General features: G+C 50.9%; 2 protein-coding genes across 6 annotated transcripts; one reads left to right on the forward strand and one right to left on the reverse strand.

Moving 5' to 3' along the window:
* Positions 1 to 2,164: 2,164 nt before the first annotated feature.
* On the reverse strand, positions 2,165 to 4,198 carry SMIM7 (small integral membrane protein 7). Its single transcript, XM_050320989.1, has 5 exons — positions 4,127 to 4,198; positions 3,643 to 3,684; positions 3,496 to 3,548; positions 3,253 to 3,343; positions 2,165 to 2,842 (listed from the first exon to the last, which is right to left on the reverse strand). Exons 1-5 carry the CDS (start codon positions 4,150 to 4,152, stop codon positions 2,827 to 2,829), a joined length of 228 nt encoding a protein of 75 aa, XP_050176946.1. The 5' UTR covers positions 4,153 to 4,198; the 3' UTR covers positions 2,165 to 2,826.
* A 312-nt stretch (positions 4,199 to 4,510) lies between these two features.
* TMEM38A (transmembrane protein 38A) lies at positions 4,511 to 12,331 on the forward strand. 5 transcript variants are annotated; one of them, XM_050320973.1, is made up of 7 exons: positions 4,511 to 4,528; positions 4,688 to 4,893; positions 6,955 to 7,111; positions 8,382 to 8,566; positions 9,464 to 9,551; positions 9,630 to 9,747; positions 10,272 to 12,331. In XM_050320973.1, the coding sequence occupies exons 2-7, from the start codon at positions 4,770 to 4,772 to the stop codon at positions 10,491 to 10,493; spliced, it is 894 nt and encodes a 297-aa protein (XP_050176930.1). In that variant the 5' UTR covers positions 4,511 to 4,528; positions 4,688 to 4,769; the 3' UTR covers positions 10,494 to 12,331. The 5 variants fall into 5 exon arrangements, with proteins under 5 accessions (XP_050176930.1, XP_050176929.1, XP_050176933.1 ...); XM_050320976.1 differs by lacking the exon at positions 4,511 to 4,528 and adding an exon at positions 6,436 to 6,520 and having other exon boundaries at positions 4,756 to 4,893; XM_050320975.1 differs by lacking the exon at positions 4,511 to 4,528 and adding an exon at positions 6,436 to 6,514 and having other exon boundaries at positions 4,756 to 4,893.
* Positions 12,332 to 15,138: the final 2,807 nt, after the last annotated feature.

Consider the following 15,138-nt stretch of genomic DNA (forward strand, 5'->3'; position numbering starts at 1 on the left):
GAGGCGATGGGGTGAGGGGGGAGAGGGAGATCCTGGAGTGGGAGGAGATCCTGGAGGGAGATCCTGGAGGGAGCGCGGGAGTGCGGGAGGAGGGATTTAGGGAGCCGGGGAGAGGGGAGGTCGTGAGGGGAGCGGGGGAGAAGGGAGATCCTGGAGTAGGAGGGGAGATCCTGGAGGGAGCGTGGGGCGTTGGGAGTGCTGGAGGAGGGGGATTTAGGGGAGCCAGGGGGATTTAGGAGAGCCGGGGGGACACGGAGGAGAGGGGAGGTCGTGAGGGGAGCGGGAGGCGGGGGAAGAGGGGAGATCCTGGAGGGGAGATCCTGGAGGGAGCGTGGGGCGTTGGGGGTGCGAGGGGGATTTAGGGAGACGGGGGAGCGGGGAGGTCGTGAGGGAGCGGGGCGGCGATGGGGTGTGAGGGGGAGAGGGAGATCCTGGGGAGTGGGGAGGAGGGAGATCACCGGAGGAGAGGGAGATCGTGAGGGCGGGGAAAGGGAGATCCTGGAGGTAGCGGAGGGGGATTTAGGGAGACGGAGGAGAGGGGAGGTCGTGAGGGGAGCAGGGCGGCGATGGGGGCTGGGGTAGAGGGGCGCGGCAGGGGGACAAGATGAGGGGGCACCTGGGAAGTGAGGACCGAGGGGGAGACGGGAGGACGGGAGGTCGAACGGGGCAGTGCTGGAGGTGCGGGGAACAGGGGGTCCGTGGGTGGAGAGGGGCTCTGGGGCACAGGGGGTAGCAGGGGCGACGGGGAGAGGGGTGGAGTTGGGGGGAGCGGGGGAGAGAGGGTCACCGGGGTTGGGGAGAGGGGCAAGCTGGGGGAGCAGGGGGTGTCAGGAGAGAGTGGGATACTGGGGGGAGCGGGGGTAAACGCGGATGGGGGAGCAGGGCAGCAACCCCAGACCAGCCCCGCAGCCCCCGGCTGTGGCCCCAGAGGGACCGAGTGGGGTGTGGAGAGAGGGTCTGGGGAATAAATCCCGGGAATAAACTGCCGTTCCTTGGGTAGGACACTGGGCATACAGGAGGGTAACCCTGGGCTGAAGGTGCGAGGCGTGTCCCGACCCCCTGAGCAAGCCACCAGCCCGGCATTTAAACTCCTCAGATGGTCCTGGAGAAGCTCAGTGGTGTAAACTCCTCCAATGCTCCCAAGCCGAGCTCAAAACGAACTCTTTTATTTTAAACCTGCTCAGGAGCTGAAGTACAACTTTTATTCTCTTGGGGCCACGGCCTGCTCTGGAGTCACAGAGTCTGTCCAGAGTGATAAAATTCTTTGCATTCTTTCCCCAGTGGAGCTCCATCATCCCCTGTTCCCTGTGTCCAGAGTGTTGCCAGGAAAACATGGTCAGTTCTGCACAGAGGCACCGTTTTTCCAAGTAAGAATAAGCCCCCTCCAAGGCCAAAGCTCGGTGCTGAGCTCAGGGTCCTCCAATGGGTCACACACACACACAGAAAGTCACTTCCACTCTTCCCTTTACACTGCAGGGGACACTGTGCATGAAGAACAGGGAGAAAATGTTTTCCAAGAACTAAGTAAAGCACTGCATTGTGTTTGGACACCACTGTTTTTTGCTCATTCAAAAGAATCAGAAGAAGGTTAAAATATACACACATTTCAGACAAGGACTGTTAGTATTTCTGGACAGCTCAAACCACACTTGAAGGGTCCTGTCCACACATTTTTCTGCTTTCATTACAGCCAGACATCTTCCCTCAAACACCCTTTCCCTGTCACGTTTCATTAACCTGAAAAGTTCAGTTAATACAAGAGGATGACTCCAGTAAAACGCTGCAGGTGCCCAACACTTGCTAACTGACTGCATCCAGATAAAATTGAACATATTCCCTGAAACCTCAGATTCTGAGCCTCAGAATCTTTCAAATGAGGCCTCTTTCTCCTCAGCAGCTAAAGAAACTGAAGCTGAGGAAGCCCCACTGATAGTTTAGTTTGATTTAAAAGATACTCAGCCCTGTGCTTGTGGTAGTGCTGGGGGAAAGCTGCTGGTCAGAGAGGTCAACTTACTATAAATAGAAATAAATATATAAAAATAATATAAATAAAAATAACACAAGAATCCAGACACGATTACAAGACTAGTTACAATGTCTCAAAACACACCAATACAGAACTGTTTCCTCAGTAACAGAATGAACACAGCATCAAATATATGTATTTTACTCTTAAATAGAACAGCTTTATTCAACCAAACCCAAGATTATTCCAAAACTATCCCTTAACCTTGGCTTAAAGAATTATTTTTGCCATTCTTCCCCCTGAAAATCCCTTATGTATTGCTTAGAAACCAAAAAAGTACCTGTGAAATATTAATTTAAAAATTTGGGGTTTCTTTTGGAAAAACAGCAGGAAGGTGAGAATCTCTTTTTTTTTTTTTTAAACATTCTTTTTCACCAACAAAACTAATGGAATAGTGAGAGTTTACAAGAACACTTTGCTCAGCTTTATATAAAACTGAGAACCGAGGAGTGTGACTTGCACAGAACCTGGACAGGGGTGACGTGAGCTGACACAGCCCAGGATGGGTCTGGTAACGCAGATTAAAACTGGGAACTGCAGTCACACTCCAGTTCTCCCCTGCACCTCACTCTGAGCTTAGAAAAACACATTTTCTCTCCATGTCAGTGAAGTCTGAGCTAATTTGACTGTGAATGTTGTGGCTCAAAGCCCCGGCAGGGAGTGACCAGCACATGATGGGCTGGAGGGGACAAGCCACGAGCCCAAGGGCTGCAGTTTGAAAGCGTTGGAATCTTTAAGAAGAGTTTGTTCCCAGCCAAAAAGTCTCTTCCAAGGTAACAGACGTTGTTTGTGTGAGGCTTTCAAGATCCAAATAACCTGGGGGATGCAACAGGAAAAAAAGGAGATGAGAAGTGGGGTACAACAGTGCACAGTCACAGCAGTGCAAGGCTGAGTCTGTTTGAATAATTGGTGGGCTTCTACCCCCCAAAAAATGAACAATATCCCAATATTTAGACCCAAAGGATGTTTTATCTGAAAACCCCCAATAAGCAACATCATGTTTGGCTGAATGACTCACATGCTGGCACAGAAGGCTTTGATGCACTCCAGGTGCCCACACAGCAAAAAAACTGAGGCCAACCCATACTTGAAAATTGAAATGAACCATTAAAATCAATAAGAATTATAGAAAAATCGAGTGGGGGAGAAAGAGATGTGAAAAGAAATGCACGTGCAAGAAAAATCCCAATATACGACTTCCCGTAACCAAACGACATGTTACTTACACAATCATGCAGAACATCATGAAGATATTCCACAAGGCAATGAAGATTCGAAAATACCTGAGACTCAGCAAGAACTCTCTGATGTTGTCACCTAGAAATCAAGAGAAGAAGCCTCTGATGCGAAAAACACCTGACCGAGAGAAATTCCCACCCAACAAAACCCGCGGGGAATTGTGATTTGGCCGAGGATTTCCTTTGGAAAAGCCCATTCCCGTGTGTGTTCAGGCAGCCCCGCTCCGTTACCAGTCGTGGGTTCCCTCGGCTCCTCTCCGAATCCCTCCGTGTCCTTCCTCCTCCTGCGGCACAAGGGGGGCCGTGTGAGACAGGTGAATCTTCTCCCAAAAAACCTCCCTCCCTGCCCTCCCTCCTTCCCTCCCTGTGTTCGCTCACAGCCTGAAGTTGAGCACCGCACCGGCATTCACCAGCAGCGTCCTGCGGGAGAGAGGGACAGACATGGGGACAGGGATGGGGACAGGGACGCGGATGGGGAGATGCCAAGGGGAGACGGGGAAGCGGGGACGGGAGAGTGGATGGGAAGTGGGAGAGGAGGACGGGGATGGGGAGATGGGGATAGGAAGATGGGAAGGTGGGACAGGGAAGGGGGACAGGACAGTGGATGGGGAAGGGGAAGAAGGGATAGAGAAGGGGGGTGGAGAGGGGGACGGGGAATGGGTAAGTGACCGAGAAGGTGGACGGGGAAGGGGGACGGGAGGGTGGACGGGGAAGGGAAGAGGGAATGAGGAAGGGGAGCGGTGGAGATGGAGAGGGGGCCGGGGAAGGGAAAGAGAGGACGGGGAAGGGGCCGGGGTCACGGTCAGGCACGTCCGGGCCGGGCAGAGCCGGCCGAGCCGCCCCCGCTGCCCGTCCCCGGTACCCGCAGAGCAGCAGGTCCCCGATCATGGCTCCGGCGGCTCCGCGGGCGGAATTCCGGGGCAGCGGGAGGGGAAAGGGAAGGGGCGGGCGCTGCTCGGCACCGGCGGCGCCTGCGCTGCCCGGGGCGGCTCCGCGCCCGGACACGGCCGGGAGCCAACCGAGCCGAGCTCCCCTTCAGCGGCCCCGGGAGCCAACCGAGCTCGGCTCCCCCTTCAGCGGCCCCGGGAGCCAGCCGAGCCGAGCTCCCCCCGCTGCGGCCCCGGGAGCCAGCCAGGCCGAGCTCCCCTTCAGCGGCCCCGGGAGCCAACCGAGCCGAGCTCCCCCTTCAGCGGCCCCGGGAGCCAACCGAGCTGAGCTCCCCCCGCTGCGGCCCCGGGAGCGAACCGAGCCGGGCTCCCCGGGCAGCGAACCGAGCCGAGCTCCCCCTTCAGCGGCCCCGGGAGCGAACCGAGCTCGGCTCCCTCTTCAGCGGCCCCGGGCAGACCGAGCTGGCTCCCCGCTGCGGCCCAGGAGCCAGCCGAGCCGGGCTCCCCGGGCAGCGAACCGAGCCGAGCTCCCCGGGAGCGAACCGAGCTCGGCTCCCTCTTCAGCGGCCCCGGGAGCGAACGGCGGTCAGGAGGGAGCCGTGACCCGGCCCGGCCGCGATGGAGCTGTCGGAGGCGCTGCCCCTCGGGGATTTGGCGGCCGCCTTCGCCGCCCTGCCCGTCTTCCCGCTCTTCGACACCGCCTATTTCATCGTCTCCGTCCTCTACCTCAAGTACGAGCCCGGTGAGTGCGGCCCTTGGCCCGGGGTGGGGTACGGGCTGTGTCCCGCGTTCTCCGGCACGATCGGGTCCCGTCCCCCCTGTCCGCCCTCCCCTCTCGGCCGCTGTCACAGCCGCTCGAGGGGTCGCGTTGTCGCAGCTCTGACACCTGTGCCTAATTATGGAGCGGAACAACCCCCGCCTCCCTCTGCGAACTCGTGATTTTGGAAAAACAATCCTGCCTTTTGTTTACGGCTGGACTCCGAGCGCATTGAGGTGTTTTAGGTCCGATCACTTCTCTGCTCTTACCCCAGGACTGAGCGTTACGGTCCCTGGGCTTGAATATTTTCTGGCAGCACCTTCCTCGTATTTATATCCAGAAAGGCTGTGAAGAAAACCTTTGGGTTTTCCCACTCTCTGGACCGTGCCCTGATCTGTTCTCAGGCACCCTAACTGACCTTGCTTTGTTTGTTCCCTTGGGCTTATCTTGCACGGATCGATAGACCTGCACCTTGGCTTTCACTTTCTGCGTTGTCACAGCCTGGCTGCACCTCAGGCTGTTCCAAATGCCACTTTCTCTGTGTATTTTTGATGCTGAGTGCACTCCTCATGCTCTGTTCTAAGCAGTTGCATCGTAACTGCCCAGCAACTGAGGGGGGGGGAAAACCAACCCCACTCTTGGGTATGATTTTGAAGCCCCTCCTCGTGTGGTCTGTCGAGCTGCACAATCCACGCTCTGTTCTAGTTAATCTCCCTGTAAACAAGTGCTGGCTTTTCCAGGCCTGATCACTTCCAGCTGTCTTCCAGCATTAAGTCCTGAATGGAACAGTTAACAGGCAGCTCTCACAAAAATAGCCTTTTAAATGTATGCAAGCCCAGGAATCCACTGGGGCTGGATGAGGCTGGGGTGTGCTTTTCCCTGGATTCCTGCAGTGCTCCATCCCACAGCTCCTGAAGATCAGTGTCGGGACAGAACCGTCCTGTTTCCCCCTTGGAGACAGCAGGGCTTGACGGAGCCAAAGGAAAACAAGTGTTACTAAATTTAAACCTCGAGCTAAACCTCAGGTTCCTACAGAACCAGCTTCACGTCCCGGCTGTCGCAGCTGTCTCGCGGTTTTCAGCTGGTTCAAATGTCCTGGGGATGGAAGAGCCTGAGCTCCCGCAGCTTTGGCACATGCTGATGTACTTAAACTGCTCTTTAAGATGGGCATTGACACGACATTTGATCATTCTCTCTCTTGACTGCCTGCTCCTGGCTCGCTGAAAAGAGTTTTGTCTCTGAAATGCTGCACAAAGGACTTTGGGAGCTTTTTAGGGCGATGAAACGATCCCATGGAATTGGTGTTATTGGGAGATTTCCCTGAAGGAGCACAAAGGTGGATGAAAATGGCTACAGGAATTTACAAAAAGGTCGTGGGAGGAGACCACAATGTATTAACAAATAGTAACACTCTTTTAATATCTCTTATTTTCAAAGGGTATTCCCAGACTAGTACAGGAGCGGGGAAGAATCCTCAAAACATCTTCTTCCAAATAAAGATTAAGAATTCCTGTTCTATTTTTACAGGTTATCTTATGAATGAAAGAGCTGAACAGATTGTTGATGAATTCTAGAGGGCACCTAGGTTGAAGCAATGGAGAGAATGGTACCAGTATGCATTTTATTTTTAGACTGTAAAAAAAGCATTGATTTCGAGGGAAGAAGTGTCCTTTCTGGTCGCAGGAAGTAGCAGCAAATCAAGGCGAGAAACTCTCAGTTCTTTAACTTCTGATGCCTGTCCATGTGAGACCTTCAGGGGGGGCCTGCAGGCTGTGATCACACTTAACCATTTCTTGGCAATCTCTGCTACTCGCTCGGGCTTCCCAGCACACACACTTTGACATCTTGTTGTTTTACAACCACTTGTCTTTGACTTACTTTGTGGGAGAGCACACACACACACACACCTCGAGCCTCTTTCTTGGTGGGTCTTGAAGCCTCTGCTTGCTTGCTGGATTCATCTTCTCGCTGAAGGTTGGACGGGACGATCTCGAAATGGTCTCTTCCAACCTGGGTGAACTCTGTGATTTCCCACTCGCCTCGCAGGAGCCGTGGAGATGTCTCGGAAGAGCCCCTTCGCCTCCTGGCTCTGTGCGATGCTCCACTGCTTCGGGAGCTACATCCTGGCTGCTCTGCTGCTTGGAGAGGCCCCTCTGGAGCACTTCAGTCACAACTCCAGTGTCGTCCTGGCCACGGCAGTTTGGTGAGTCCCTTCACCACTGGCTGGGCAGGGAGATGTTGTGTTTGTGGCCCACGGGAATGATCCCGCCGGGATTAACTGGGGACAGGGAGGTGGGGTGAGGTAGGCTTTGAGTCTCCTGCATTCCTGGCTCTGGTTTCCCAGTTTCCCTGAGCAGTTGCCTAATGCTGTGATTATCTGGGCTGGGGCCAGGCCAAGGGCTGGGCACTTCTATTCATAGCAGCTGCTGCTGAGCCGGGGCCAAACCACAGCTGAGCCCACATATGGAGAGGAGTGGCCCTTCCTGAAGATTGGGGGGCGTTTTATTGGCTGTGATAGTGAAATGTGCCCAAATTAACCTTTGATTTCCTCGGTGTGCAAGGCTTTTATGTGCTTTTGCATGCCAGGATGAGCATTGTTAGGAAACACGAATGAAATAAGCCTTGGAGTGAATCCCTCAGCTCCCAGTTTTTCTATGCTTAAGAAAATAAAAAGAAAGATATTCTTTCAGGCAATCTTCTGGAAAAGAGGATATCTGTCCTCTGTCTGTAGTATCATTTCAGTATATGTAGCTTCTGATGCCTCTGGACCATCCAAGATATAAAAATCTAAAAGATTCTGAGTTAAATGATCTGGATTTTTATTCAGAACAGAATGGTATCAGTAGTGGGAGTTCTCTGAGTCCATTTGATATCAATTCAATTAAATGTTCCTGTAGAGAGGCTTTGTTGCCCACTGGTTTCCTACAGAATCAGCTGTAAAATTGAGAATGTTTCCCTCCTTTTTTTATAGAATCAGCTATGAAGTTAAGAATTTTTCTTTCTTTTTTTTATAGAACCAGCTGTGAAATTAGGAATGTTTCTTTCGTCTTTTTATAGAATCAGCTATAAAATTAAGAACATCTTTTTGTTATAGAACGAGCTATGAAATTAAGAATCATTCTTTCCTTCTTTATGGAATCAGTTATGTCATTCAGAATCGTTCTTTTTCTTATAGAATCAGCCATGAAATGAAGAATCTTTCTTTCCTTTTTTTTATAGAATCAGCTGGGAAATTAAGAATCATTCCTTTTTTTTTTTTTTATAGAATCAGCTATGAAATTAAGAACTTTTTTTTTCCTTTTCTTTATAGAATCAGCTACCAAATGAAGAATATTCTTTTCTTTTCCTTTCTTCTCCTTCACTCCCACCTGACGATAACTCAGGTTGATGCCACACTTCTCCCTGTACATCCCAGACCAGGACAAACAAATAGCCCCTTAAACTCTTGGTGTTTTGTGGGGGTTTTTTTGCAGGTACCTGATCTTCTTCTGCCCCATGAACCTCTTCTACAAGTGTGTCAGCTTCCTGCCCCTCAAGCTCATCTTCGTGGCCATGAAGGAGGTGGTCCGAGTCCGCAAGATCGCCGCCGGCGTCCACCACGCTCACCACCTCTACCACCACGGGTGGTTTGTCATGATGGCCACGGGCTGGGTCAAAGGTGACACAGGAGAGAGCCTGAAGGCAGCAGGTTGGAGAGCTCCCTGCTGGGGAGGGGTGGGAGAGGCTGGGAGGGGAGCTGGGAGCGAGCCTGGCGTGTGCTCAGCTGGTCACTCGGGCTCCCCACAACGCGTTTAGTGCTGGGTTCATCCTGGCTGAATCCACAGGGCTGTCTTGCAGAGTGGTTGTCAGCTCAGTCATCATCATCCAGCTCCCAGGGAGGCTGAGTTGGATGCTCCAGTGGCTGCCCGTGGAGGTTTGGCACATCTCTCGTTGGCAGCGGAGCTCCCTGGAGCGGTGATGCCTCCACCCCTTAAATTTACCACAAATCACAGCAAACAGGTTTGGCCTAAAGGGATATTAGGAAGAAATTCTTTACAGAGAGAGTGATCAGGCATTGGAATGGGCTGCCCAGGGAGGTGGTGGATTCACTGTCCCTGGAGGTTTTTAAGATGAGACTGGATGTGGCATCAATGCCATGGGCTGATGATCAAGGGTTGGACTTGATGATCTCAGAGGTCTTTTCCAACCCAGTTGATTCTGTGATTCCATGAAGGACTGGAGTCATTTAGGAATTCTTCATTCCTTCTCCTGTGTTCTACTGGTCAGTGTTGAAACAGCCCAGGCAGTTTTCTTTTAGCTTTTGTTCAGAGCAAGCACTTGAGCATCAGTCAGTGGCAGAGGGAAATGCCCTTTCCCTGCATCAGGAAACACTTCTGGAAATTCTAGAAAAGCATTTGCCCTGCTCTGTTGTTTTAGGCCACCTTTTCAATTTGGGAATAATACCATGAACCCTTTGCTCCCCTGGGTTAACCTTCTCCCTTGAGGATCCAGGGCAGACAGCAGAGCTCTCTGGTGTGGCACTTGCAGCTCTTTGACAGCTTTTCCTGTGTCACAGGTTCTGGTGTGGCCTTGCTGTCGAACTTTGAGCAGCTGCTGCGTGGGGTCTGGAAGCCAGAGACAAATGAAATTCTTCACATGTCCTTGTAAGTAGGCAGTTCTTGGTCAGAGCAAGAATGAAGTGTAAAGAACCTCCCAGAAAACCTTCCTTCTCTCTCCTTCAGCCCTACAAAGGCCAGTCTGTATGGCACAGTCCTCTTCACCCTGCAGCAGACTCACTGGCTGCCCATCTCCGAGGCCAACCTCATCTTCTTTTTCACCATGTTCATGATTGTTTGCAAGGTGAGTTCACAGCAGGTTTGATGCTACAAGTTACAGAACCAGAGGATGGGTACAGACCTAAACTGGGGGTGTTCCTGAGCCACTGGAGGCTCTACATCCCAGGAAGGATCTGTTTGGGGCATTCAAGGCTAATTGTACAGGTGGGACTGTAAACATCCTTGTGTCTCACTGCCCCGTGGTTCTCTCTGGGTTTGACCAGTTCAGTTCACTCTTGAAGATGAGACAGTCCTCCAAGAGAGAAGGCAGTGGGAACAACCCACAGTCTGATGAGAGAAATCAAGTGGAAAAACACTTTTATGTAGTTTGTTGGGGTTTATTTGTTTGTATTTTTTCCCCTTTTCCCTCTCACCACCTCTAGGTGAAATTAAAGAAATTAAAGAAATCAGTTTGTATGTGCACATGCAGAAAATACTGTGAACAGCCTACACTTTATCTTCACAGCCAGTGGAGTGTCCCACGTGGTCAGCATTCCCTGGCTGGAGTGGGGGATCTTTAACTCCCAGCTTTTCCTCGTCCCCTGGCAGGTTTTCATGACAGCCACCCACTCCCACGCCTCCCCTTTCGCTCCGCTGGAAAACCTCGTCTGCCCGGTGCTCTTTGGCTCTGTCTCCAGTGGACACCCAGGCCACCACCACGACCACCACGGGGCCTCCCACGAGGTCTCCCACGCGGCTCCTCCTCCTGCCAAGTCGAAGGAGGAGCTCAACGAAGGCACCAGGAAACGGAAGGCAAAAAAAGCTGAATAAAAAAACCGCGACGGCGCCGAAAACAGGCCGAGAAAATCCTCCCAGAGCTGAGCCTCAAAGCCACCTGTGACTTCCTTTGTGCTCCAGTTGTTCTCCCTCGGGCTCCAGAGGAGAGGTGGAAGCTGGGACACTGCCAGGCAGGTTCCTGAGCTTCGGTTTTGCTCTCTGTGCTTGCCTCTTGGTCTCTGCCTCTCCAGTCTGGTCGTACTTTCAGGGATTTGTGGGTTTGTGCCAGGGGGATAAGTTGGGTGCCAGTTCCCGAGCTGTCAGCAGTTGTGATGCAGCATTTTCGACTGATGTAAAAATCTTCTCGCTGTGTTTATTTATGAATGGAGGGAATGGTTTGTGCTCCTGCAACTCGTGAGTTCCTTTGAGTTTTCAGTGACCTTCCTGGTGTCTGCCCAAACAGCAAACTGTTAAGACACAGGCAGTGTGGAAATCAGCTTTCATACTCAAGGAAATTCAATGGTCTCTTATGAGCCTGAGCTGATTTTCCCTTGCTCCCACATGTGCCATATCTCCAAGTGATGTGACATTTTATGTGCAATAAGGACTTTGCCTGAGTCAAACTCTTGTTTCTCTCAGCTCTGTTCCCTCTGATTCAAACGGACAGAACGTTGCCACTTGCTTAAAGTCCGTGTTTGCAAGAGCTCTGAAGCTGTGAAATGCTCCCAGTGCCATGTGTTGGCACTGTCACTGTCCTAAAGTGTGTCCCACCTCAAACCTGATCCTATTTACCCAGAGAAGCATGGTCTGGTTTGTTTGTGATCCTGGGGGATACCAGAAAAGTGTGTGTGTGAGTATAAAGTATTTATTACTATTTATTTCTAATTGCCATGGCACCTCAACTACGGACCTGAATCTGGCTTTTTTTTAATGTTGCATCTTTGTAGAGAGGGTTGGAACTTCAAATTCAGGTCCTGAGCCCACAACTCCGTGCTGGTTTGTTCTTGTAGCAGTGATCCCCAAAGGACAGGCTGGGCATTCCCTGGGTGCAGGAAGGAACAGTTTTCTACATCCTTGGATTCAGATAGAAAGGCTGAAGCAGTGGATTTCACACCAGCTGATTAGAACTTCTTGAAAGGACTGATAAAAACACACCAGCTGAAAATCCTGATGGCCCCTTGTAGGTCCCTTTGGGCCAAACCACTGGTCTGTGAGTGCAGCTTGTGCCCAGGGAGTGGAGAATCAATGCCTTGCAGGGCTCAGGAGGAGTCTGTCAGCTCATTCACGTTCTGCTTAGTCAGCACTGGCTTTTACAGTAGTTTTAAGCTGTCCCTATAACTGATTTTGTCCTTAAAAGTGGCATCATCCAAGGGCTGGGATCACGGTGGGGAGGGTGGCACACGTGGGGATGAAGCACTGGGCTCCCAGTTGAGCAGCATTTCCCATCCCCAGCACTGAGGTTGCTGCTGTCACCTCCCAGCTGGGAATTGAAACAGGAGGATTTAAGGAAAGTGGGGTTTTGTGTGTGTGTGTGTGTGTGTGTGTGTGTGTCCCTGTTCAAAATTGCAACTGATGGTTAATTAAAAATATATATATATATATATATACAGTCAGAGGAAAGCCAGTCTGGAAGGTCAAATGGTCTGTGGGTTTGGGGTTTGACAGTGCCTTAATTTTGTGAGTTTCCCTCCCCTTCGGTAGAAAAGAGGAGTTCTGCCTGACAGCTGCACTGGCTGCTTCTGCAGACGCTGCTCTGCTGACCCCTGATGTCTCACAAGCATGCATGAGACTCCAAATGTTTTATGAGATGTCTGATCCAAAGGGAATTCTGTTTTCTAGAAGCCATCAACGAATAAAAACGGTGAAGTGACTCTGATTGTCAGCTGAGGAAATCCGTGTGTGTCTTTTTTTTTCCCTCCCCAGCCCCGGGAGCCAAACCAGGAGCTCCTTGAGCTACTTTGAGTCTCCTTGGCCCTATGACAAAATGATTCTGAAGAGAGAGAGCAGACTTTCTGTCCTGCAGCTGTGCCTGAGGGTGCTATAAATGGAAATAGCATGGGAAAAGGTGTTGGGAGCGTTGCCTTGAACCAGACTTGCTGAGATTTCAGGGAAAGAAATGAGGGAACTGAGGCATTTTATACCTGCTGTGTCTGCCTTTCCTTTTGTTGTTATAAGAGGGGAGAGGGCACTCACCTGGGACTGCTGAATATACACACACATATACAGCCCCCCCACAATTCCAGCACGTTTACATGGAGTTTCAGTATTTAAAACTGGAAAACAAAATCAAAATGCTCTGCGTGAATGTGAATATTTAGTGTGGTCCTGTCGACTGCTGCTCTGCTCTCTAAGAGTCCTTGCCCTTCAGAGTCTTTTGGGCTGAGTCAAATCACAGCTTCCAACCAGGAGAAATAATCCAAGGGATGTTAAAATGTGAGCTCTGAACACCCTCAGAGTACCCAGCAGCAGTGGGGTGGGTATTGAGAAGATAAAGTGTCACAGGTTCCATTTACTGAAGCCTTTCCTGGGGAGGGAGATGGGACCTGGCTTGAATTTCCCTGGCTCAGCACTGGCAGTTGGGTGCAATTCCAGGCTGGTGTCCTTCATCCCAGGGAGCACAGATGGACCTTCCAGCAGCCAGGGCTGCTCCTGCATTTCTACCACATCCCACCTGACCTGGACACACCTTTTCTTCCTTCAAACCCTGCTCCAAACAGCCTGAAAATGGAGCTGGGCACTTCCTAGAGAGAGGGAGTGACTTGTTCCAGACCACGGAGCTGGAAGGGATGAAGAGAACACAACCAATCAACCTGATGCCTGCAAAGGGTCATTTGCTTCCTGAAGGGTTTCAGTTGTCTCCCCCCCCAAATTTAATTCTTTTAAAAGTTTATTAACACTCCTTAATTCATGAGAGCAGTTGAGAGTGTTAAGTTGCTTTGGAATGAAGGGTTTAAAGTGTTTGTGTCACCCAACCAGTGGAAAAGAAGGTCATATTAAAAAAAAAAAGCAAAACTAAACTAAACTAAAAAAAGGGATTAGAGTGTGTCAGGTGCTTCAACAATTCTGGTCTCTGGGGTTATCATTTTGCTCAGGGTCTGTAAATGAACAGGCTGCTGAGAGCAGGTCCCTGTCCTTTGAAGGATCCCACTGTGTGCTGGCTCCAAGGAACATTCCCAGGGCTCACTCAGACCTCCACCAGCCACACATCATCCCCCCAGAGATGTCCTGATCTGATAACTTCTGATATAACTCCAGTGAGACCCAGCTAAATTTAGCAGTAGCTTTAATCCTCCAAGAGGCCTTGGGTGCCTGCTGGGAAAAACAAGTGTTTTAGTTGCTGTTTCAGCGTTTCATGTGGCTTGTCAGGTTTCCCTTTCCCTGTTACAGAGCCCAAACCTGGTGCCTGCAGCTTTCCCGTGGTGGCAGATCAGCCTGAGGGGCAGGGGGAGGCTCTACAGCACCACTGTGTCTGTGGGGAAAAAACCCACAGGAGAATTCAACACGTTAATAATTCCTCACAGCAAACGAAGTGAAACAAAAAGGGGAGAGCAAAGAAAAGAGTTTCTGCACTGAAGAGCTGTTGAAGGAAAGGGCAGAGCCACTGGTGCTGTTGGGTTCCCTTTTTCCCTTTATTCTTACTGCCAATGTGCACATTCTTTGTCCAGAGAGCAACCAAATTACAGAATCCAGCGGAGCAGAAAGACCCAGAGGGTGGAGATGGATGGATGGATGGGTGGATGGGTGGATGTCACCTTGGCCATGTCCTGAGCCAGGCAGGAATTGTTCTTTTTGCCACTTGCCAGCTGATTGGCTGCCAAATGCCTGCTTTTCCCTGCCTATGCTTTAAAGAGCTCACAAAAGCACTAAAAATTACAGCTTGGTGTGTGGTTCACAGTATTTTTATTTGGCCCTTAGATAGGATTGTCTGGTTTATGGTTCAGGTGCTTTCCTCAGTGGATGTAACTGGCTCCTGTAAGGTACAAGATGGGGTGATATGGAAGGCAAGGCTGGAAAATGGCATTTCCTACCACCTTAAATAGCCAGATGTCTGCAATCAGAATACATATTTATACCAGATTTCCTAGAAAGCTCTCAAAGACAGTTGGGATTTAATGTGAGCTCCTTACATTCCTACCAGGAAAACAGGACAGGGGCAAGGCCAACCAGGAGCACTGGAGAAATCAAATGCCCTGTACAGAGGGTTGATATTTTCCTGTTTAGGGTGCCCTGTTGGCCCCAAGGCACATCTGGTTTGTCCTGTGGCTCATCCACCGTGAGGAAATGCCGATTAAAGGGGTTTGAATCTGATCAGACACCAACAACGTTTGGTGAACAGCCACAAAATCACCTCCCAGCCAAGAGTTTAATCCTGCCCTCGTGGTCTGCAGGAAGGCTGGGAACAGGCTGGTGGCTCATGGAGCAGGCAGAGAGTGGGAAAAGCAGTTCCCTGTCGTGCCACTCACTCCAACTGTGATGACACCTGTGACAAAGAGGTGTTGATAGTGCTGAGATCGACAGTCAAGAGTGCCTTCAGAGTCTGGGCCCTCCTTTTCACTTGTGCATTTGCATCTTTCACGGAGCATCCACTGAAATAAAAAAGCACTATTTGGAATATTTCCTTCTCTGTTTCCTTTAAGTCCCCCAAAGCAAATTTGGGGAAGGGAAATTTTTTAGAGAGCTTGTGAATGTAAGGAAAAAT

Source organism: Myiozetetes cayanensis, unplaced genomic scaffold (genome assembly GCF_022539395.1).
Source record: "Myiozetetes cayanensis isolate MyiCay16 unplaced genomic scaffold, myiCay2020 scf26, whole genome shotgun sequence".
NCBI classification, from domain to species: domain Eukaryota; kingdom Metazoa; phylum Chordata; class Aves; order Passeriformes; family Tyrannidae; genus Myiozetetes; species Myiozetetes cayanensis.

Bases quoted from the DNA above. Each gene is read 5' to 3' on its own strand.
- SMIM7 (XM_050320989.1), bottom strand. From the start codon at position 4,152: ATGATCGGGGACCTGCTGCTCTGCGG. The intron at 3,549-3,642 runs GTGAGCGAACAC...CTTGTGCCGCAG, and splicing joins GCGGTGCTCAACTTCAGGCT to GAGGAGGAAGGACACGGAGG. The intron at 3,344-3,495 runs GTAACGGAGCGG...CTTGATTTCTAG, and splicing joins GCCGAGGGAACCCACGACTG to GTGACAACATCAGAGAGTTC.
- TMEM38A (XM_050320973.1), top strand. From the start codon at position 4,770: ATGGAGCTGTCGGAGGCGCTGCCCCTCGGGGATTTGGCGGCCGCCTTC. The intron at 4,894-6,954 runs GTGAGTGCGGCC...CTCGCCTCGCAG, and splicing joins CTACCTCAAGTACGAGCCCG to GAGCCGTGGAGATGTCTCGG. The intron at 9,748-10,271 runs GTGAGTTCACAG...GTCCCCTGGCAG, and splicing joins TGTTCATGATTGTTTGCAAG to GTTTTCATGACAGCCACCCA.